This window comes from Python bivittatus, unplaced genomic scaffold (assembly GCF_059951505.1).
Source record: "Python bivittatus isolate LINGU-HERP-01145 unplaced genomic scaffold, Pbiv_v1 ctg000310_np1212, whole genome shotgun sequence".
NCBI lineage: Eukaryota > Metazoa > Chordata > Lepidosauria > Squamata > Pythonidae > Python > Python bivittatus.
The window spans coordinates 3,463,367-3,486,286 of record NW_028277054.1 but is presented as its reverse complement, the minus strand read 5'-3'; the positions used below and the strand labels follow the sequence as shown (position 1 = coordinate 3,486,286).

Below are 22,920 nucleotides of genomic sequence, written 5' to 3'. Positions count from 1 at the left end.
AGGCTGGCTTTCTCGCCGGGGTGTTCTTGCCAACTCCTCTTTTGGGAATGTGGGTGCGTGTAACTTTAAGGAAGATTCTTTTCGGCTTTTCTCCTCTTCTCCTCCCCTTAACCCTGCTGCAGCTGGATGGAATTCGGACCCCCTTCTCGGCTTCCTTCTGGCTTTTCCAAGGCAGCCAGCCCCCCCGCCCCCCCCCGCCCCAATTCAGCCTGCTAATCTTTCAGGCCTCTTCTGCCGCTGCTATCAAACAACATTTCGGCTGTGTGTAGGAGTGACTGAGTCAGGGACAGAGCGAGGAAAGGGAAGGGAGCCTTCCCCCATTTCTCTTCCCCCCCCCCCCACTCTCACTGTCTTTGGAGAAGTTGACTTTCTTGAGTAAGCAAGTTTGTTCTATGGTCTGTGTAGGTACTCCTGGCAGATCTTCCGTTCAGTCTGGGGTCAGAAGCTGGAGCAGAAGGAAGCAAGCACTGACGAGGGAGAAAAAGAAAATCAGGTGTTCATCTGAGACCAGGAGAGAAGACCTGGGAAGAAATGCAACGCCGGGAAGTGACAAGGGAAGCCAAACTCATGTAGGAACTTTGAAAGGGAAAAAAATTCTCTTGGCTAGCCCCTAGAATTCCCCCCTCCACAGTTCTGTTCTGTTCTTTCTTTCTTTCTTTCTTTCTTTCTTTCTTTCTTTCTTTCTTTCTTTCTTTCTTTCTTTCTTTCTTTCTTTCATGATACGGACAAATGTTTTGAGCTGGGAAATTATTCCGAATTTCCACAGGAGTTTTGGCACGTTGGGGGGGAACAACTTTGGATCCATCATTCCAGCGACCTCTTGGGTGCTGACTTCACTTTAGATTTCGTCACTTGTTTTCGGACCGAGGGCTCCAGCGACAATTTCTTCGGCTGCTTTTTCATGACTCGGTAGCTGGCTCCTTGGGAGAGGTTTTCCTCAACGGATTTTCAGGATTCTCCCTCTCCTCTTCCACCAATGAACCATTAGACTCTTTCGGGAGCCGGGATGATTTTCGAAGGGGATCTTCGCTTTCGGAAGATGGGTCAAGTTAGCCGGTGCTTCCTCTCATGTTTGCTGGCTTGGTGGATGGGCATCGGCAACCCCCAGGAAGGTGAGTGTCTGTTTGGGTGCACCTTTTCGCGTGACCTGAGCTCTATCGCATTGGAGTCAGGACGGAAGCCGGGAGAAACCCAGCGATCCCCCAAAATTGGGGTGATGCAAATGGCTAAAATGTTGGATATGAGTTAGGCAGAACCAGTTACAAATTCTACTTGCTGCACGTCGCTTAGGGAGCAACAGGTCACTCTACGTCAGCCTTGGTCTACTGTGCACTGCTGTTGTTAAGGTGAAAGACCTCCCCCCACTCCGCTTTGGGTTATGATCCTCAGTAGATAGCCTTGGGCAGGATACCGTCTCCCAACTCCCAACTCCCAGGCTGCTGTGAAGGTCACACATCGCTTCCCCCTCTGTAAGCCACTTGGAACTTTGTAGAGATAAGATAAGCTTGATTATTACAAAGATGTGGGTTCAGTTTAGCGTGGTGTGTAAGCCCAGCTACGGGGGCTTAGTGGGTCGTGCAAACGGTGCTTGGGAGCCTCTTGTAATGTGCGAACCCCATCCCCTCTGGCTTATTCTGCAAACTCTGGTTAAGCCCAAAGTGCACCCCCAACTTGGGACTGCTTTGAGGCCCTTCTGCATTTTAAAGCGCAGGAAAGAAATCCAAATGCCGTTCTCCTCGGTGGCCCGAGTCCCACGCTCGGTGTACCCCATCTCTCCAAGCCAATAGATCCGTTGACGGGGTAAGTTCATAAAAGAAACTCTCCCCGCCTGTCTCTGCACGTATCAATTCCGCAAGTCCATGTGCTGATCAGAACAGGGACCTTCAGCTCCAGCTGGGCTCCATCACTGATTCTCCTCTGGTTGCCCCTGGCTTTAACCTCAGAGGCAAAACCCGATTCTTTTGATTTGAAAGCTGCGAAGGGAACTCAGGGGGTGGTAACAGGCCCTGGAAAGAATTCGGTGCAGCCGGCTGGCCTTGGCAGGTCCCTGGAGGAACGGGTACCCTCTGATCCTGTGGGTGGGTGGTCCAGGGAAGTCAAGACCCAATTCTAACCCACTCCCCAGCTTGAAATCCAAAGGAGTCTGCTGGCACCTTTTCCGACTAGCAAATTTTATTCAAAGGCACAAGCCTTCGCTTACGCCTTTGAATAAAATTTGCTAGTCGGAAAAGGTGCCAGCAGACTCCTTTGGACTTTTGGCTCTTATGGACTAACCCGATCGTCTTCCTACAACGCCCCCAATTTGAAATCACTGCCACGGTGCTTGCCCACTGGCGTGCAGTGGCCCGGATGAACAGGTTGCTGCCAGAAAAAAATCAAATGTTTAGAGAATGGCCAACGGTCTTATGGCATCTTAACAACATGCTCCCCAAATGTCTGGAGTTTGGGCTGCCCAGGAACATCGTGGCTCCCCACTGCCACCCTGGATTCCCACGTCCACGATGTGCCCGTTAAATGGGATGGCAGCAGCGAAGAAGGAAAAAGGGGGAGGAAAATAAAAGAACGAGAAATGGATTTAGCAGATGGACGCTTCGTGCCCGCAGAGCCGTTCTTCCCAGATTAAGGGGTTTTCCAAAGTGGATTCCTTATAATAAGAATCAGGAATAAAATCGTGGTTGGTTGTATGAATCTGAAAGAAACATGAGTGAGTGGGAATCTATGTCTGGCATCAAACTGGCAGGGCTGGATTCTCCACAGGGACATGCAAGCAGTGCAAATGGTGAGCAAACTTCACGGCTATGTATTAATAGACACTCTATTTTCTACCAGATGGTTTACCCTCATCAATCACGTATACCTCCGTCTATCACATCCCAATGAACAAGTGAAACAATAGAACAATAAAAGCCGTGGCAATGGGGTGCCTGGAGGTTTTTTTCCGAGGCACCTGTTTTGTTCTTTGAACATCGTGTCTGCAATCAAAAGCATAGATTGCTATCCCATGGTTGCCCTGCAAAAGTGGAGAGAAAACTCAACGTTTTCCTCCTGCTGTTGTTCTAATGTTGCTTCTTCACTGCAGGTCGGATAGGTGAGTCGGTCAGAGGGAAAGTGACTTAGGCTTGAGCTGATTTTCTAGGCTTTTTAGAGGGTGGATTTGTAAGCTGCCTCACTGTTCAAAGGAGGGGAGGAGTAAGGTCAAAAAAGTAAGGTCAAAAAAGCAGAGTAAGGTCAAAAAAGTCAAGATGGCGGTTGCCACAGTGCAGATGAAGCTTACCCGGTTTTATGTTCTGCCTGTCCTGCAAATGAGTTTGACTGAGACTTCCATCAGCACTGGGCCTGATGTGGGCTGATGAGTCTGGTGGCTGTGGATGATGGGGATTACATGTAAAACAGGTGGAGCTTTGGTTGTGCCATCACGACCGCCATCTTGACTTTTTTGACCATACCTTGTGGACGCTCCTGGCTCAACGCAGTGAGCCGTTAACACCAGTTATTTTCCATGTCCCACTTCACCTGCCCCCCCCCCACTGCAGATGGCAGCCACCATAGGAGATGCTGAAAGATCAAAGATGAGTCCAGCTTTTCTGAGCAGGGCGCCTTCCAGATGTGCAGGGGTCACAATTCACATCATCTCCAGAAATTCTGGGAGTTGTAGTCCCAGGCTATCTGGAGAATACCTAGTGGGAACAGGCTGAATTCAATCCAGTTCAAAGATTCATCAACTTTATTTCTTTCTCTCCTCCCTTTCCTTCTTGCAAAAAAATCCCCCACCAGCTCTGTTTTGATGATGCGCATCTTGAGGAGACATAAACATGCATCTCAGCCCGTCACCCACTGCCAGAATATTGGCAGGTGACCAAGATTTTTCAGCCCAGATGTCTGGAGGGCATCCTTTGGAACCTAACTGCCAAAAAAGAGGGGAAAACCAAGTTTCCATTCCCCCCACTCCCGACCATCCTTACTACCCCTGGTCACTCCAGCTTGTTGGGATTACAACTCCCCTGCTTCCCTGCCTTCCTAGGAAATTCTGCCTAGAGTAGGGAAGGAATGCCTTCTGCTTTAACCCAGTTTGCATCAGTCCAGCAACAGATGAGCATCACCTTCAGGGGTACCCTTGGAGAACACTGGACATCAAGAAGAACGTCTTTAAGGAAGCCCCCAAGACCTTGGGATGGAGTTCTTTGGGGGGCTGCAGGGGTGGCGGTGAAGAAGAGCTCACTCTTTGCCAAGATCCACTTGAGAGGTGGCTGCTTCTCCCACACCCCCTCCTTTGGGGGATGAGCTGGGCCTGGGAGACCAGAAGGACCCCATTTTGAAGCAGGAGAAGTCTAGACGGTCTCTCCTGGCTGCAGCCAGTGTACTCAGCACCGTCTTAAGCTGTGCAGGGCCAAAAGGGGGGTCTGAAAGGAACAAGGAGGATTGTCCCGTTTTTCCCTGTGATGTGTGTGTGTGCGTGTGTGTGTGTGGCTTGAATGGCTGCATGTCCAGTCCAAGGGTCAGCCTTCTCTGACCTGGCTGCCCTGCAGATAAGTTTGATTGTGAGTCCCGTCACCGCTGGGCCCAGCGGCTGTGGGTGATGGGGATTGTAGTCTAGACTTACTGGCAGGGGCAGGGAGGTAGATCTTTTGGCCCTCTCTCCTACTCCTTAACCCTGCTGCATGAACGCAGAGACATCGTAATTTCACCACCGCCCTACAAGGGAGGTAAAGATGAGAGTAACAGTCGGTCAAAAGTCAGCCAACAAGAATTTGAACCTGGGTTTTCCTATCTCTAACCCGACAGGTAGCAGCCTGATATTTAAATAGCTTATAAAAGAAATGCACATTAAGAGGGAAAGCTTGTGGACAGCTCTTTGCCCTGATGGCTTTGTGGAACCTGCATGTTCAGAAGCAGAATATCTCTGAAGAGCAAGAGCGGAGGGCTACGCCTTGGTGGCTCCACCTGTGAACTTCCCAGAAAGATCGGACTGGAGCTGGTGGAGGTTGTACGACGGGCACAGGGCATCTTCATCCCAGGCGGAAGTTAATGGTACCCCAGGAGAAATTCCAGAGCTAGGGTGAATGGCAAGAACCGTGTTAAAGAGAAGAGGACTAACAGACGGGGGGTTATTGTGTGAACTCCGCAGCCGGGCTCCCTAATTCCAGATCCATGCGAGAAAAGAATGTGATGATGGATCAGTGGGGTGATGGATCAGTTGGGTGATTGATCGGTTGGGTGCATGTTTCTTGAGATCGCTCGGTTCGGTTTATGACAGGGTGCTTTATCCCATTTGGCTGAAACAATAGTTGCCCATGTTCTAGGGAAAAATAGAGTTTGTCTGCTACTCTCACTTTAATACTGGCTAGATCACTGATTCTCAACCTTGGCCACTTTAAGCTGTGTGGACTTCAACTCCCAGAATTCCCCAGCCAGCATGGCTGGCTGGGGAATTCTGGGAGTTGAAGTCCACACAGCTTAAAGTGGCCAAGGTTGAGAAACACTGGGCTAGATCCAAGGAAATTAGAAGGTGACATTTTCAGATCATCAACAATTCTTCCTTCAGTTGCTCAGGCTGCAGGCTGGTTATTTTATAATACTCGGCGGCTAAGTGTTTTTCTTTCATACGATGTACTTTTTCTGTTTTTATCTGTTTTATTGTGAGCCGCCCAGAGTCACGTATGTGAGATGGGCAGCTATATAAATCAAATGTTTTTAAAGAAAAAAAAAACTGGACCGCTCATCAAGCCGAGGGGTGGGGCTGGCCACGCGAGTGGGCGATCTTCCTCGCAGCAAAGTCCAGGGATGAGCAATTTGGAATGCCACATTCCAAACATTTGATTTGGTTTGGTGATTCACTCTGAGCTGGAAGAGCAGGGAATTTGGGTGGAGGTTTTGAGGAGGGTGGGGGGGCAACAGCCAGTGGCTGTGGGGGGAGATTGAGTGAACCTTTTGGGTTTCCAATAGCAAGTTGAGAAGGAAGGCGAAGGCTTGCTCCAATGCTTTTCCCCAGGGGCTGGGAGAGGTAGATATATTTGCATCACTCAGTGCTGTCGTAGTTCATAATAGGACGCACGAGTCCATCCAGCCCCATGCTGTGCGGCCAAGACAGCCTGTTGCTCCCTGTTCAGTTTGCAGTACGTCCCAAGTATCTGGCTGGGGCAACGCTGAGCAAGGATCCCCAGAGAGATGATGAACATAGCATTTGAAGAAGAAGAAGAAGAAGAAGAAGAAGAAGAAAAGAAGAAGAAGAAGAAGAAGAAGAAGAAGAAGAAGAAGAAGAAGAAGAAGAAGAAGAAGAAGAAGAAGAAGAAGAAGAAGAAGAAGAAGAAGAAGAAGAAGAAGAAGAAGAAGAAGAAGAAGGTGGTGGCCTGTGGCTCTGATGGTCGATGGGGGAATCAAAATCCAAACCTGGAGGGCATCTGTATAAAGCTAACCAAAGCAGCCCGAAACGGCATGCTGTTTGAGGTTCACAGGGTTGGATGTCACACAGGCTGATCCTGAAAAGCTCCCTGGGTGAAGTAGTATGTGAGAAAGACCTTGGGAGTATGAAATGGTATGTGGGAAAGACCTTGGGAAACAGGGCAAAGAGACGCTGCCAAAGGAACGGTCAGATGAGAGATGGCATAGCCCGCAGCTGGATAGTGGACGGGGCAACAGGCTCAGAAAAGACCCTCCCTAGTTTCTCAGGCTGTAAAGGAGATGGGGGGGGGGATTGCATTTTCAGACTTGCCAGATGTAGCTTTACAATAAAGTAGAATTATCTTACCTGGTTGTGGTTCCTATCTGGTTTACCCCACATGGCTGGCATCAGTCTTACAAGTCTGAAAGTACATCTTTCCCTCATCACCTGAGAAACTAGGGAGGGCCCCTTTTGAGCTTCTTGCCCCACCCACTGTCCAGCTACAGGCTATGCCACCTCTTATCTGACTGTTCCCTTGGCAGCGTCTCTTGGCCCGGCCTCCCAAAGTCTTTCCCACATACCATTACATTGGGAATGGATCAGGGTACCACCTGGATGGGAGACCACAAGGAAATACTAAGAGCTAGGAGAAGGTTGTGGCCAACCACTTCCATCTTCTTGCCCCAAACCGACTTGGATGCATTCATATAGTTGCTAGACTTTAGTCCTAAAGATGCCCAGAGATGGATTTTGGATTCCTTAGCTATGGACAGAGTAATATAGATGGTAGATGTCTGCCCCAAGGGGGTTATCATCGGTTTCTGAATAAGCAGGCGAGGCAAAGTGGGAAAAGAAAGAATGTGATATTTCTTGCCTAGGGCTGGGAACAGATTTAGGGTCTGGGCGTAGGCAGAATTCTCGTGCTCTCCTTCTCTCCCCGCCTCGAGAAAGGAACGAGAGGCCCCAGGATGAACTCTGAGCTCTTTCCAAGTATGGCACTGCTGTTTCTCAGGCCCTGGAATTTGTCCCTCATTCCTCAAGGGTTAACTCTGGCTTGCAGGCAGGATCTTCTCAGATTGATTTATTAACAGCCAGAGCCAGCCCACTCCCTCTTAACCCCTAAGTCCACCCTTTTCCTTGGCCTGTGCATCGTGGGACGATGGGCTTGTTTTCACGAGCTCCAGGGGGTGGCACACGCACTGGTCAGCCTGAGAATCAGGGGCCGGGTTCACACAGCCCTTTTGCCCGGCATCAGCTGGAAATAGTTCATTCCGTTTTCTGGTTTTGCATAGCACATGGGAGCCTCAACGTGAGCCAGGTTTAGAGTGCATGCAGAGTGCAGGGGGTTACTACTTGGGAGCGCATGTTGAATGCATGCTGTGGTAGTTGTGAAGGGTGGGTGAGCTTTCCATCTGTCTGTCCCTCCTTTCTTCCTTCCTTGCAACATCACTGCACCCTTGGCAGAAAGACCTCTCATTGCTACCGCTGGATTCTGGCCTCGTCTCACCCCACCTGTTTAGTTGCAGATATTTCTGCCCCAAAGATGTTTACAAACTAGATGATTAAATCATACAGACAGATTATAGTGATTGAGAAACTTAACTCCGTAAAGTTCATTTGTACTGGCTGGAAATGCGGAAAAAAGGAGAAGAAACATTTCAGTAGCTGAATTCCTGCCTTGCAACCAGGTGTGGAAGTTTAGGGGCAAAACAGGGAGCACTTCAGCTGCTGGACAAATACATTTAGCCGGCCAACTAATAGTGAAGGATCCTGGGGGCTATAGTTCAGCAAGATGTGGACCACCACAGGTTCCCCACCGTTAGCCCTTCAGGATAAACCAGATTAGGAAACCAAAGGCATGCTAGCTAATACTGCTTTTATTATAAGGTTACAGTAACAGAATCTTGCAAGTCTGAATGTGCTTCCCCCTCCCTCCCTTTATCTTCATGAGAACTAAGGATGGTCTTGTCTGAGACGCTTTTCACATTACAGTTCTGGCCCGGACTCAGATTCCTTTTATCTCCCCATTGTCTTGGTTACGGCTCTTTCTCCTGTCCCTCAAGGCCATTCCCTCTGCTCATGACTTCCACTCCTCTATTGTGGATTGCAGTTCTTGCAACATGTTGGGCTGCAAATGTTCCAGATGACCATGAGGTGGCCGTAAAGAGTCAGGGACCTCTGCATCTCTATGCCGCCCTCTGATGGTTGTCCAGATTTTTGCAGCCCAGATCTGGGATTTCTGCCAAGGCAAAGGGCACATCCAGAGTCTCTGATAGTTTGTGACGCTGGTTCTCTGTTCTGTCCTGGTCCACCCTGCATCTCTGCGGGGTGCCATGCCATACCAGAGCCATCATTAGGTGGGTAGGGCTGGCATAATGCAGCTGAGGATCGTGAAGCATGTGCAATTGCAGTCAACCAGATCGGAATGCCACTGTTCTCTCCAGCTGCCCCAAATTGGTACATTCCAGAATGAGATCCAGTTTGGTGTAGCGGTTAAGGCATCAGGCTAGAATCTGGGAGACCTCGAGTTCTAGACCTGCCTTAGGCATGAACCCAGCCGGGTGACCTGGGGCCAGTCCCTCTCTCTCAGCCCTAGGAAGAAGGCAAGGGCAAACCACTTCTGAAAAACCTTGCCAAGAAAACCATAGGGGCTTGTCCAGGTAGCCGCCAGGAGTCAAAAACTGACACCCCCCCCCCAAAAAAGGAGAGAAGTAGGGAGAAAGTTGGAGTCTGTTCTGCTCCTGGGCTTTTAAATATAGGCTTGATCTGTGGTGCAAGTTAGGCAGGTTGCAGGGGGGTAAAAGTCTTCCCCAACTGAGTTCTGCAGAATGAGCTATTCTTACAGACACAAGATTAGGTCTAGTGGTAATAGTCATAGTAGCAGCCATAGCTGTTATAACCTGTGCAGGTTGTGGGTTCTCCATCTCTGGAGGTTTAAAGAAGAGGCTGAACAGCCACCTCTCATGAATGATTTAATTGGTTTTTCTGCACCTTGCAAAGGGTTGGACTAGATGACCCTTGGGATCCCCTCCAACTCTATGATGATCTTTTATTTTGGTATGCAGGCATCCCCTAAATAAGATCCAGGATGCAGTTTGAGAAGACCTAGAATTATTTTGCCATCTCAAGGCACAGCTTTGCAAAATATAACTACAACCATAGTCATAATAACGTCTTCCTTTTCATAATCCCCAGCTGATTTTCAAGATGTTCACACGTTTTCCTAAACATTTCTGTACATTGCTTGCATTTGTCTTAGTATGTTGTATGAACCCAGCCAGTTGTGGTTTGTTCATCAAACCCTGATTAGGCGCATGTGGTTTGCGGTGCTATGTGAATCAGATCACACACTCCATAAAGCTATAAATCCCAAGATCCTCTCACAGAAAAAAAAACTCCTATAACAGAGTTAAAAAAACTTAAAGCTTTGTTCCTGTGAAGGTGGGTTGCATGTACAGTTAGTCCTCATTTAGCAACCACAATTGGGATGACAAGTTGGTCGTTAAGTGAAGCAGTTGCTAAGTGAAACTGAAACTCTGCTTACAATCTTCCTTCAGCTTTCCTTTGCTTTACAGACCTGCAAAAGTCATAAATGACAGGATTGGTCACAAAGTTACTTTTTATCACCATCGTAAATGCGAACGGTTGCTAAACGAGGCAATCGCTAAATGAGGACTACCCGTATAGGCAAATCCTCCAAATTGAGTTGATACGAGGACTTGTGAGCTGAATTCCTGGTTTCTTTTGTGATGTTGTGCCTCCTCTTCTCCTGATTCGAGAACTTCAACCCTCTCTCTTTCCTTCTAGCTGGATACTTCCAAGAAAGTCCTTCCAACCTGACCTCGTCTTTGGGGAAGGACGCGAAACTCTTCTGCTCTGTCCTCGCTCTGGGTGAGGCACCGGAGATCAGCTGGCTGAGAGATGGCGTGGCCTTGGAATTTGCCGATAGTAACCAGGTCCAGGTGCCTTTGGAAGAAGACGAATGGATGACCACCAGTGAACTGAGGTGAGTTTCCAACAACCTGGTTGGCAGGTCTAATGGGCCAGCTGATCCAGTGGGAGCCAGTTGACCGATACCTTGAAAGCTCCAAAGATCGTTCTTGCTGGCTTTGGATGTGGTACCTAGCTCTCATGTGATTGGATTGGTTTATGCTCAGCATATTGTATGTTTTGCCAACTAGGGTTTAGGTCTTGGCATGCTGGTGAATATCCCACTGCTGCTTCTTTCAGAATAAATACTTCAGTGTAAGGCAGGGTTCCCCAAAGTGGTCAATATCAACCCCCAAGGATGATGGGACTATCCAAGGAGTCGATAAATGTTAGGGGGTCAGTAAATGTCTGGGGTGGCTGATAAATGATGGAAGGTCAATTGGGGTCAACTAATCCTTTAGGGTCTCTGTAGTTCCTACCCTCTGTAGGGACACCAGTCCCTGGTCCTGAAGGTGAGGTGTCTAGCAGCGAGACAGTATGACCCAGAGTTGGATGGTCAACCACCAGCAAGAGTGGCCTTGAATTGTCTCTACTATTATTATTATTATTATTTGTAGTACTATTAGTTAAAGTAGTATTTATTAAATTATTTTCATATAATAAATGTTTGGGGGTTGATGAACCATCTGAATCTCCATGAAGGGGTCGATGAGCTGAAGAGTTTGGGGGGCCCGGTGTAAGATATGAACCCTGCAGCTAGGTTTGCATGTCACACAAAACCATAATGTGGTTTGTTGGGTTCTAGTATGTTCTGGGAACCTGGCCATTGTAGCTTAAAACCGAAAGAAGGCGCCTGGCCTAGGAGCTGCAGAACAAGGCAACGTAACTGTGTCCTCTAACATACCGCTTTCCGCAGCCCTCAATATCTTTGCCTTTCTCTGGTGGGACTGGCCCTGCTTGGGTTATGGTCTCAGTGACCATCATAGCAGACAAACAGGTGGCAAAACCCAGCCATTTTCTACTTTTCAGCAACAAATGAAATGCAGGAGGCCCCAGTGTTGAGAGAATCCTGGCAGTTCCCCTACGTTGGGGGATACTGGTTCTATCTACAGGTAGTCCTCGCTTAACAACCATTTGTTTAGTGACCATTCAAAGTTACAATAGTGCTAAAAAAGAGTGACTTATGACCAGTGCCTGAAGTTACAATTGTCCCAGCACCCCCACAGTCATGTGATCATGATCTGGGCGCTTGGCAACCAGCTCACACTTATGACGATTGCAGTGTCCTGGGGTCACGTGATCACCATTTGTGACCTTCCCAGCCAGCTTCCAGCAAGCAAAAGTAATGGGGAACCATGTGATTTGCTTAATGACCACAATGATTTGCTTAACGACCGTTCCACTTAACAACCAATTTTCCGGTCCCTATTGTGGTTGTTAAGCGAGGACTACCTGTACAGGCAGAATGGATAAAGGTCCTGGACTGGAATAAGGGCATTTCTGAAATGGGTACGGAAGCTTGGAAGGAGAGGGTTTATATGTGTAGTGAATGACCTTCATTCTGATTTCTCCTCCTGAAGTGGGTGGTGACTGGGAGTGATGGGTCTTGAAGTCGAAGTGATCCAGGAGGCCCCCAAGCAGAAATGGCCGCCTTTGACCCGCAAGAGAAGCAGAGGCAGGAATATGAGAGAAGCTGTTCTGGATGGTGAAAAGGGGGGCTCGAGTTCCCTCCGCATAGGGAGAAAAGCTGAATCCCCAAAGCAGCTGCCCACCCTGGGACGCCTGTGGGCGTGGAAAATGTCAAAGTCATCCTGGCACGGGCAAAGTTCAGATCAGGCTCAGATGGCGGCCCTCCTTCACGTGAACAGGTCCTTCTCTTCCTCGTGGAAATGGGAGTTGCCTGGCTGGCTGGCTAAGAGGGGCTTGACATCTGCTAGCGGCCCAAGATGGTTTAATATGACTCACAGGGAAATATTTGTTCCAGTTGCTCAACTGCAGAGCTGAGGATCCAGGTGGAAGTCCAGCTGGCTGGTGCCTTTCTGCCCACGTGCCTTTCTCCGGCTCTCTGGACCGACAGGCCATGTCACATGGGGGGGGGGGGACACTAACCGGAAGCCTGCAAGGGGTGTGCATAAGTGTTCACTCTTGCAGTGACGCTTGTAAGAAACAGCTGTATTTCTTCGTTGGGTGGCTTTGCTTTCTCCTGCCTCTCTCCTTGTCCTTATCCTTGCGACAACCCTTGGGGGTAGTTTAGGCTGAGAGACAAGGGTTGGGTTCACTCAGCACTCTAAACCTTAACATGGCTTGTTTGGTTCGCAGTATAGCTTCATGTGTGAACCTAGCCTATTCTGATTTGTTCCAAAACCACTGTTTAGTGCAATGTTTGAGTTCACCCATTGTGTGAACATAGTTCTCTCTAGACCAGCGTTTTTCAACCTTTACAGCCCGAAGATGTGTGGATTTCGACTCCCAGAATTCCCCAGCCAGCATGGCTGGCTGGGGAATTCTGGGAGTTGAAGTCCACACATCTTCAAGCTGCCAAGGTTGAGAAATGCTACTCTAGACTGACACCCTCCAGATGTTGTAGTCCTTTGAAACTGCCTTCTCCAGCTCTTATGAGGATCACATTTAGCTTTTTACACCAAATCTTCTTTCTAACCCCATGAGGGATAGAAACTTGATTTTTAAAGGAAGCTAATAACTCACTACAGGATGAGCATATCATACCAAATTACGCCACAGAACTGTTCTTGTTGTTAGTGAGGACACCGTCTTTGAAATCTTTAACAACTGAACGGTATATCCTAGCTCTATTTTATAGGACCTAGCAGAACTTTAAGGCCAGGTCAGATCACAACCGATGCCCCGGTCTGTTGGGGGCACCTGCTGAACAGACTCAAGAAAGAAGTTTTCTCCCTTCTTTTATTTCCAAGATTAAAATGTGGGCCCCTCTGCTCCCAAACGGTCGTGGTCCACACGTAGCATCACCTGTGAGTACCCCTGGTTCAGATTGACTGGAGTTGTAGTCCAACTTGCCCGTAGGGTACAGGGAGCGTGTTCAACTGTCTTTGACATTTTGAGAATGAGTTTCCCATAACCAGATAATTTAACAATCTGAGGATGATTCTCAGAAAGGCATACCTTTAGACCCCACCTAGGCACGCGGCACGGTGATTGCCCGTTTTTAAAATGGTCTTGCCTCGTTTGCTTTGTGGGATCAGTGCCTCTGTTTTTTTAACTTAGTTTCTGTTTCATCATTTTTGCTGGGGGGTTGGCTTTGGAAAAAGTCTGTATTCGGCTCAGTTTTGATCAACAGCAGGGAAAAACGTGTTCTGCTGAAACAAACAAAAACAGTTTAAGGAACTTCTGTGAAACAAACCCCCCAGACAAGCAGAATTGATACTTGGTTTCTTTGCAGAAGGAAAAAGAGGCAGTTAGTCATCACGAGGGAAACGAAAGAGGAAAGAACTCTGCCTTTAAATATGTAAAAGTTCCTGACCTTTCCCTGATGATAAACGCCAACCCCCCAAAAAACCTTGAAAGTAGCCATAAACTGCATTCCCCCAACCATCGCTTCCAGCTGCAGAAGGCTGCGACGCCCTTCTCTTGAAGCTGCTTTGTCATCCCTTGCGTCGGCTGCAGGTGCGGGGAGGGGTATCTGCAAAGGAAGGTCAAAAAAGTCAAGATGGAACCATGCCAGCCAGTCAGCCCACCCTCTTTTTTTATATGCATCACAGCTGTTTTGTCTAAAGACAGGCTTGACCTCTGATCTCCGTTTTTTTTCACCTTTGGCTAACATTATTTTTGTCCCTCGGGGTCCGGCCCCAGCGGTTCTTGGAGTCTACTTTAAGTGGTTAGAAAAAGTCACGGGCAAACGTCATTTCCTAGAAGTCTCATTGTGGAGACCCTTAGCTCATGAGGCTTTGCAAATGCCAGAAATGTCCTTAAACAGGTTATTTGGGGCAAAGAGGTTCCAATCAATCTAAGTCTGGGTCTCAGGTTTGCGGGGTCTTTTTCAAGTGGGTATATGGCTCTTTTTTCCTTTTTTTCTATCCTTTCAATCGTGAGCGATTCTCGGAGACTGCCTGGACCAGTCCCCGCAGTTTTCTTGGCAAGGTTTTTCAGAAGTGGTTTGCCATTGCCTCCTTCCCAGGGCTGAGAGAGAGCGGCTGGCCCAAGTCACCCAGCTGGCTTCGTGCCTAAGGTAGGACTAGAACTCAGGGTCTCCCCATTTCTCGCCTGGTGCCTTAACCACTGTACCAAACTGGCTCTCAATGTACTTCTGATCTCTCCTCTTATATTCCTGAAATTTTGAGGGGACGTAACCTTGGCTGGGCTGGATAAATGGCCTTCGACCACCACGTTGGAGTTAGAAGAATATTCCCATATATCCGTACAAAATCAGGACGAGTCTGGCAGCCCCTTTTCCGACTAACATGTTTTATTAAAAGGCAGAACTTTTCATGAGCTCCATGCACTTCTCTGTGCATCTGATGAAATGAGCTGCAGTTCACGAAAGTTTTTGCCTTCGCATAAAATGTGTTAGTCGGAAAAGGGGCTACCAGATTCGTTTTGATTTCTTTGCTGCTGTGGACTAACACAGCTCTCCTCCTACAGTCCCAGAGATCAGTGTTTTCTCAACTTTTGCAGCTTTAAGATGTGTGGACTTCAAGTCCCAGAATTCCCCAGCCAGGCATGCCTGGCTGGGGAATTCTGGGAGTTGAAGTCCACATATCTTAAAGATGCTAAGATTGAGAAATACTGCCATAGATCAGTGTATATATCCTTGTGGAATCAGTTCAGTAAGAGCCACATCCCTCTTCATTGCTCTTTCTATGGGGAATCTTGTGTGACTCTTATCTACCCCATCCTGAAGAAATTCCCTGGCAAACAGCTGTTTCTCCTGCCTAACCACCATTCAGATATATCTTTCTGGATTTCACAACCCTGTGCCTATATGCACCACTACTCCTTGGGCCTGGAACATGGAATTCATTTTTTCTTTCTTTTCAGCTTTACGTACGTTCATTTTTACCTGCTTTGCTAATAGCTGACCACCGGCTTTGTAGACCTGATTAGTCCGAGTTTTTGATTTGACCGCGGACCCCTGTGAACCTTGATGGGTTTCTCTTACAAACGGCCCTGATCTGCATCGTTTGAGCTGGGCGGCTATATGCATTCTTTAAATAAATAATGATTTGTATGTTTGGATCCAACAAAGAGCAGAAAAAGCTTTCCAAGCCAAGCTTCAAATATAATTCTTGTTTGGGTGTAAAATTCCAGAGTCAGCAATGGCTGCCTCCTGCTAAGCCACAGGTCTGTTGGGAGAGACCGTTGGCTGAGGATAATGGGTAAGGGTAGCCTTTGCATTTGGTAATCCTGCTTTTTCTTTTTCCCCACTTACTTTTTAAAATGAACTAAATTCAAAAAGGCAAAGAACTCACGAAGTTAACAGAGAAGGAAAAAAGAAAGAAACCAAAACGTTCAGGGCATATAATCACAGTCAGACATCTTAAAGTTGCTGTGGCTGAAAAACACTGGTTTAGGTGATAAACTAGCTTAGGCATGGATCACCCATGCGCCAAGCCTTGTGGCCAGCCTGGTCTCTGTATAAAGCCACTTCACTGATCAATATCCTCATCTCTTCCTCCACCATCCCGCCCCCACCCGGTCCCCCCCAGCATCCCTTCCCTGCAGCTCTCGGACATGGGAAATTACCAGTGTGTGGCCTCCGTGAACGGATCTGAAATCTTCTCTGAAGGAGCTCATCTGCAGTTGGAAGGTAAACTTAATATGGGGGTGATTCCCATGCAGAGACCCGGGGAGGCACAGCCGTGCTCAGAAATGGGGAGTCTTTTCCACTGTTGGCCTCAAGGAGCAATCGGCATGAAAGGTCACAGATTCAGCCCCTTCGAGTCATTAATTATTTACCAATATCATTCATGACTCTGGGACTTTGTAGTCTAACAGGGCTGGAGGGCACCAGGTTGAGGTAAATTATACTACCTCTCAAGAGATCTGGTCTGTTGAGTAGATGGACCTACGGCAGTGTTTCTCAACCTTGGCCACTTTAAGAAGGGTGGACTTCCACTCCCAGAATTCCTCAGACAGCATACTGGCTAGGGAATTCTGGGAGTCAAAGTCCACCCATCTTAAAGTTGCCAAGTTGAAAAACAGTGGACTTGATTCACATATAGGACTAAGCCAAGATAGGCTTGTTTGGGATATGGTTGACCAAACCATCCTGGCTTGGCTCATACCGAAGGCTAAGCCATAATGCTGTTAATGTTTGTCCTATGTGAACCAACCCATTATGGCTTAGCTTAGGTATGCACCGGACCATCAGGGCTTATGCAACAAATTGTGGTTTAGCACAACTTGTGAACCCAGCCAATCCTGTGCTTGTTTGCTCAAGCTGTTTCTTCTCTCTCTTGGCCAGGTCTCCCCTTTTTCTCCGATGAACCCCAGGATCTGGAGGTCACAGCTGATACCCCGTTCAACCTCAGCTGTGGAGCTCAGGGACCCCCAGAACCTGTCTTGGTGATCTGGTTGCAGGACAGTATTCCCCTCAATTCCTTGGGTGATCCCCTGGCACAGACGCCTTCCGTGTTGAGGGTGAGAGGTGAGTCGGCTCACGCTATACCCAGTTCTTCTGCTCAGAAACTGGCACCGCTGAACACATATCAAAAGGCAGAAGCTAGCAAGGGTGGGGTTGAGGTGTCACCCAGGTCAGCTGAGATGACATCCATACTCACCTAAATGATTCAGAACATACAGGAGCCTAGCAGTTCCCCCTCCAGGAGGCTGGGATGAGATTATTCCCCAAATTAATAGTTTGGGGAATAATCTCATCCCTTTATGGCAGGGTTCCTCAACCTCAGCAACTTTAAGTTGGGTGGACTTCAACTCCCAGAATTCCCCAACCTTTCTTTTCCTTTCCTTTCCCTATCCATCCTTTCCTTCCCCTTCCTTTCCTTCCCCTTCCTTTCCTTTCCCTATCCATCCTTCCCTTCCCTTCCCTTCCCTTCCCTTCCCTTCCCTTCCCTTCCCTTCCCTTCCCTTCCCTTCCCTTCCCACTCACCTACCTACCTACCTACCTACAGCTCTGCAGATTAACAGGACGCTTGGACAAGGCACAAAGATAAACCAAGAATATACAATCTTTTCTTTCTGGCTTGTTCAACCAACCATGGTTTAAAAAGTCATGATGTAAGATGAGGTGTGAATCCAACTGGTACCTTGCGAGTCCTCGCTTTGAATCCCTGACTTGGCTGGGTTACTCAGTACACAGAGACGTGGATGCCTCCCACCAAACCCAAATGTGGCTGGTTGGTTTGTGGCTTTGCCTGTAGTATGAACGCTGCCAATGGCCGTTTACCTTATTCAACCATGGCGGAGCAGCTCACTCAATAGCACATTCTTTGGGTTTTATTTTGCTTTGCTTCAGACTCCAGTGTTGAAAATAGCTGTAGGGCTGAAGGCAGAAGCAATCATGGCTCACAACAGAGTCTTTTTCATCCCCTTGCCCCCTGCCCCAATGCTTTCATCATCCGCCTTTTTCATATCTGGCCAGCGAAACCATAAAAAGTAGCCCTTTCTTTCGCTCTCTGTTGCAACGGCTGCGAAAAGGGAACTTGGATTTCCCACCACCCTGCTCTGGCTGCTTTGAGAAGAAGGAGCAGAGAGTGGGACTCGGTGGTACACGGAGACCCCTTCCTCTCCCTTCATTCAGCCTCGTTTCTCGGGCCCTCCTTCTCCCTCCAGGGTTACACGTCCTTGTTCATTGTCTCCTGTCCCCTCCTCTGAATGTCTGGCTTGTCCCCAACCTGCAGCGTCCTTTGTCCTCTTTTCTATGGAGATGGCTGATTCCCGATGGCTCAGCCGGGGAGGGGGTCGCTCCAAGCGTGGGAACCGGCCGGGCCAAGGTTACCAAAGACCGTCGGGCAGTTGGCGGGCACAGGACCCGGGTTTATCTGCCTGCGCAAAGAGATGGGAGGAGAGAGAGAGCTGTACAGAGTGCCCAGATGTCTTGGACCCACCAGTCCCACAGTTCAACGGCCTCCCATCAGCCTCGCGGGGGGTCCCATGGGGCAAATGCAGGAGTTATTTATTGGCAGGGGGAGGGGTGTTGAGAAATCTCCCTGGGTTCCAGGAACAGCAAGGCCAGGGGTGGCTTGAATCACGCAGTGCCCAGGAGGGAGAACCACGCATGTCACTGTTTTTATTAGGAGTCGTAATATTGCATCTGGGCCCCACCCTTCCTCTTCCCAAAAGCTGGCAGGATAGCGTTCCTGCTTCTTCTCCTTTCCTCTCCTTTCATCTGCAGCAACCCTGTGAGAGTTGTCTCAAGAGCTAGGGTGGTAGGGATGACCCTGGACCTCTTCTGCTTTAGAAATGCTAGCTTTTGTCTACCCCCGCCCCCCGCCTCTTAAGCTGTTTCTTAATAGCAACTGGGTCTAGGGCTATTAGCCAGCCTTTCCAGGGTGGGGGGTAGCCATGATAGTATTCTGCCGGAAAAACCAGGATAGCGCCTGAACGCCATAGCAACTGATTAGCATACATGCGTTCTTGGATCCCAGCCAACATCATCTGATGCATTGGCAAGGGAACACTCTTGTGTAAAGAGACACAAAGCATGGGTGGGTGGGTGAGTGGGTGGGTGTCCTGGCCTATTTGGCAATGCCCCACGGGCTCCGAAAACCTTCCTTCAAATTCCAGTGGTGTCTTGGTTAGTCCCTCCTGAAAGAAATCTCTTTGTGTATGTTGAGAGATGCGTTCCGTTTCCCCTTTCCCCTTCATTCTGCAAGATTCGGTCCTCTCCCTTAATAAAACTGCCAGTCCCAGAGCCAAATTCAATCTTGGCAGGAGTCCATGCCATGACACCCCTCGCCAGGGTTGGGTGGCATAAAAGATCCTCCAGCCATTCAGTTATCTAGGGTTCACTCCTTCATATCTTATGTCTCACCTGTTCTCTGCCCAAGAACCTGAGTTCCACCAGAAGCAGGACGACCAATTTTCCCCCAAAAGCAGGTATTCTGGGACTCTATTTATCATTTCTGTTAATGTTTAAAGACTTAACTAGAGTTTTAATGACTTGTCCTGGGTCTTACCTTGACTACTTGTGCCAATCAATGGAGGAGAACCCCAGATCTTACTTAACTTAATGTTCTTGGCTACCATTCCACTGGATTAAAGACTAAATCTCTCCTGGCCCGTTCTGCCCACTCCCAATTCCTGATCCACCTGGCTCTGCTGGCCTTCTTTCCTTGCCCACAGCTTGAATGACCAAGGGCATTCTTCCTTCCTACCCATTTCCCAGCTGCTGCCCTTTGGGCTGAAAACGAGCCACTGATGCAACTGATGCTGGCTACTGTGGGTTCCGGGTTTGACCACAGCTCCCCCCCCTCCCTGCTTTTTAATGATCTGGCAATTGTAGGGAGCTCTCAGCAGATGCCCAGAGAACAGGAAACAGCCCTGGAGGATGGTTGTGGTTGGGGGACGTTCCTTATTCGCCTTCCTCAGGACCCTCTTTGTAGTGGTAAGAAGCCTCGTAAGACCACAACGTTGAGTATGTAGGCTTGAGACAAAGCCCCATTGAGCCTGATAGGGCTTGCGTGCCTAGGACTGAGTGATCACTATTCCTATCTGAGAATATTGAATCACAATACTCCTGTGTCCCTTCTGCGTTAGAAGAAAAATGTCAGATCTCTTTCAAATGGAACTCCACTGTTGAGGATTTCATGACCATGGACCATGCGGTTTTCTCGGAAGTCCTATGAAAGTGGCTTCCTGTTGCCTTCTCCCAAGATGTTTTCTGCAACTTCCAGTCTGGTCCACAGCCCTGGGATTCTCTGTGACAGTCCTTTGAGGAAGGCCAAGTCAAGAAACAGATACTATAGGGGTTCCAGGAATGCTACGTTATTGTTATAAGGCAGTGTTTCTCAACCTTAGCAACTTTAAGATGTGTGGACTTCAACTCCCAGAATTCCCCAGCCAGCCATATTCTGGGAGTTGAAGTCCACACATCTTAAAGTTGCTAAGGTTGAGAAACACAGTTGTAAGGTATAGTAACAGAATCTTGAAAGCCTATCCAAGTTCCTCTCTGTCCTTTCCTATGCTAAACAAAGATCCCAAAGTTCTCTAAATACATCCTGGTGATCTCCCATCCAAGAACTACTTCCATCCAGTCCTGCTGAGCTGTTTCAGCTTCGGCCAAGGTCATTTTGGTGCTGCTCCTTCCTGTGGACCTTGGTAGCAGTACCCAAAGGGGTTCCCATTGCCTTCTCCCAAGACTTATTTTTTTCAACGATGCCCATAAAAACCAGGGGGAGTTTTGACAGCAGCTTTGTATCTGCCATCTTGACTTTTTTGACCCTACCTGAGGACACCCCTGCTGGGGGTTTATGAGAATTGAAGCCAAGGTGTCTAAAGGAGATCTCTCTCTCTCTCTCTCTTTTTCCACTAACACACACACACGGGAGCCTGAATTTCCTTCAAGCCAGAACAACCCAGTTCAGTAGCAAAGTGGGTCCCCACCCTCTTGATCCTTTATAAAGAGGCATGCCCCAATGCAGTCAGACGGGTTTGAAAGAGTTTTGAAACTCTTCCCAAAATACAAACTAAATAAAATTCCCCAGGAGAAACCTTCCCAGTCTTGTCAGACCTGTTGGACCAGCGGCAACCATGGAACGAAATGAGACATGTTGCCTATCCCAGGAGGAAGCAGATGTGGGTCTTCTGCAGAAGACGTTTCGGCTCTGTTGGAAGCCCTCCCTATAGCCAAGCCGGTATTGCAGCCGCCGAGATGGTCTTCCTTGCCCCCTCACCTCTGATTTTCTCCCCCTCCTGCGGGGCTGAGTTCAAATGCAGCCAGGCTCCTCTCTCTGGCAAGGGGAGGCTGCCTGCAGGCAAGGGTGGGCAGGTGGGTGTCTGCCTGGCCTTGTCTCACACGCCTGCGTTCCTTCAGCTATTCTGGTCTGTTAAACTGGTCTTCGTTCAGTTCAGTGAGTCAAAGAAAGGGAATGTTGGTCAGGAGGTGACAGGCTTGTGATTCAGGCTTTGGGATCAAAGCCCATAGGAGTATTTGGGGGGGGGGGCGGGTCTGGGCTCTTCAAGACTGGGGGCTAAAAGCACCAGAGAAGGAGCTGGGTGAAAACTGGCAAACTTCCAGCCCTGACTTGGCTTTAAAACTGGGTTTCTTTGGTTGGTTGGTTCCTGAGTAGAGATTTCTGGTAGTTGAGTTCCACCCATCTGATGGGCCCCAGCTCAGAGAAGTCAGGTCTTCAGGATGGGTGGGGGGATACCAAACAGCAGGGGCAACCTCCTTGGCCAACCCCACCTGCTGCAAGCATCAGAGATTGTTCAAATGCATCCTGACATTAAAAAAAAAAAAAATCAGGAGCCCCAAATGAAAGGCAAAAATGATTCCACCCAATCTTCCGGAAAGCGGAAATGCCCTGCCCATTTTCCTCCTCTTCCTCCTGGTCTCTGTTCCTGATTGTCAGGAGGAGTGACAAAGGAGTGAGTTTCAGGGTAGGTACGAGATAGTCTTCCTCCAAATCTGAAAGCTGCAGCTGAGAGGAAAGGTAGATGCTTTTCGGAAATGAAGATGAGAAATAGAAGGGGGTTGCAGAGTTTATCAGGGAGAGAGATTATGCCTGCGTCTGTAGGAGATCCAGTTTCCTCCGTAGCTCCGTTCCCTCCCATCCCCAGCAGATAATTCCTTGCTGAAGGGAGTTAATAGTTGGAATTGAGATTCCCTCTCCTGATAGAGATATTGTTGGAGAACTGGATTAATTTACGGTAGCCAGAAATCAGAAGGAGTCTGGGAGCACCTTTTCCAGCAAACAAGCTTTATTAGAAGACAGAAGCTTTCGTGAACAATGTAGTTCACAAAAGCTTCTGCCTTTCAGTAACATTTTTTAGTCAGAAAAGGTGCTCCCAAATTTCTTCTGTCCTAAAGGCTCGGCAAGTGGCAATTCCTGATTGATCTTATCCAGCCCAGAGAGTTAAGTAGAGTTGGGTCTGGTTTAGACTTGGATGGGGGACCACTAAGGAATCCTAGAGCTGTAGGCTAGACTGGGATGTTGGAAAAACACCCTGGAAAAAGCAATGGGGAACCGCTTTTCTTCTCCACGAAGTCCCCAGGTATAGAGCTGACTTCATTCTACTGATCTAACGTGGTGCTGAAATCCACGAGAAACCCAATGCACATCGGTAGGAAAAGAGACCCCGTCTTAAATAGGAGGAGGCAACACTGTTTAAACAGTCACTGAATTGCACAGTCGTCAACCTCCCCATTTCTTTATTCTGGCACCCACCAAGTGTGGTGTACAGGCGCAACCAGAGCATACAAATTTAAGTCTAGCAACGGCCACCGCTTCCTTTTTACCCAGAAGCGTTTTGTAATCAGCGTATTGGTTCCAAAGCAGATGTGGTCTGTTCACACATAATCGTCTTCCAATGAACGGTGCATGTAGGATCCATTGAAGCACTCCCAAACCAATTCCCCAGCAAATCTGCTACAGGAAATTGGTTACCCTCAAGAAGGATGTTGGGCAGGACTTTTGGGGGCCAAATGGCATCCTTGGGGTTTTACTCCAATAAGTAGA

At 48.5% G+C, this 22,920-nt stretch overlaps 1 protein-coding gene across 2 annotated transcripts in view; it reads left to right on the top strand.

Annotated features, from left to right (window-relative positions):
• The first annotated feature begins 252 nt into the window (after positions 1 to 252).
• Positions 253 to 22,920, top strand: part of AXL (AXL receptor tyrosine kinase) — a 48,202-nt gene continuing 25,534 nt past the window's right edge. The window contains exons 1-5 of one of the 2 annotated variants that reach the window (XM_088139860.1): positions 253 to 569; positions 767 to 1,112; positions 10,187 to 10,385; positions 15,991 to 16,091; positions 16,749 to 16,931. In XM_088139860.1, coding sequence (XP_087995986.1) covers positions 1,007 to 1,112; positions 10,187 to 10,385; positions 15,991 to 16,091; positions 16,749 to 16,931 — 589 coding nt within the window. In that variant the 5' untranslated portion in view covers positions 253 to 569; positions 767 to 1,006. Of the gene's footprint in view, positions 1,113 to 10,186; positions 10,386 to 15,990; positions 16,092 to 16,748; positions 16,932 to 22,920 lie in introns of both variants that reach the window. The other variant, XM_025172430.2, reaches the window with a different exon arrangement.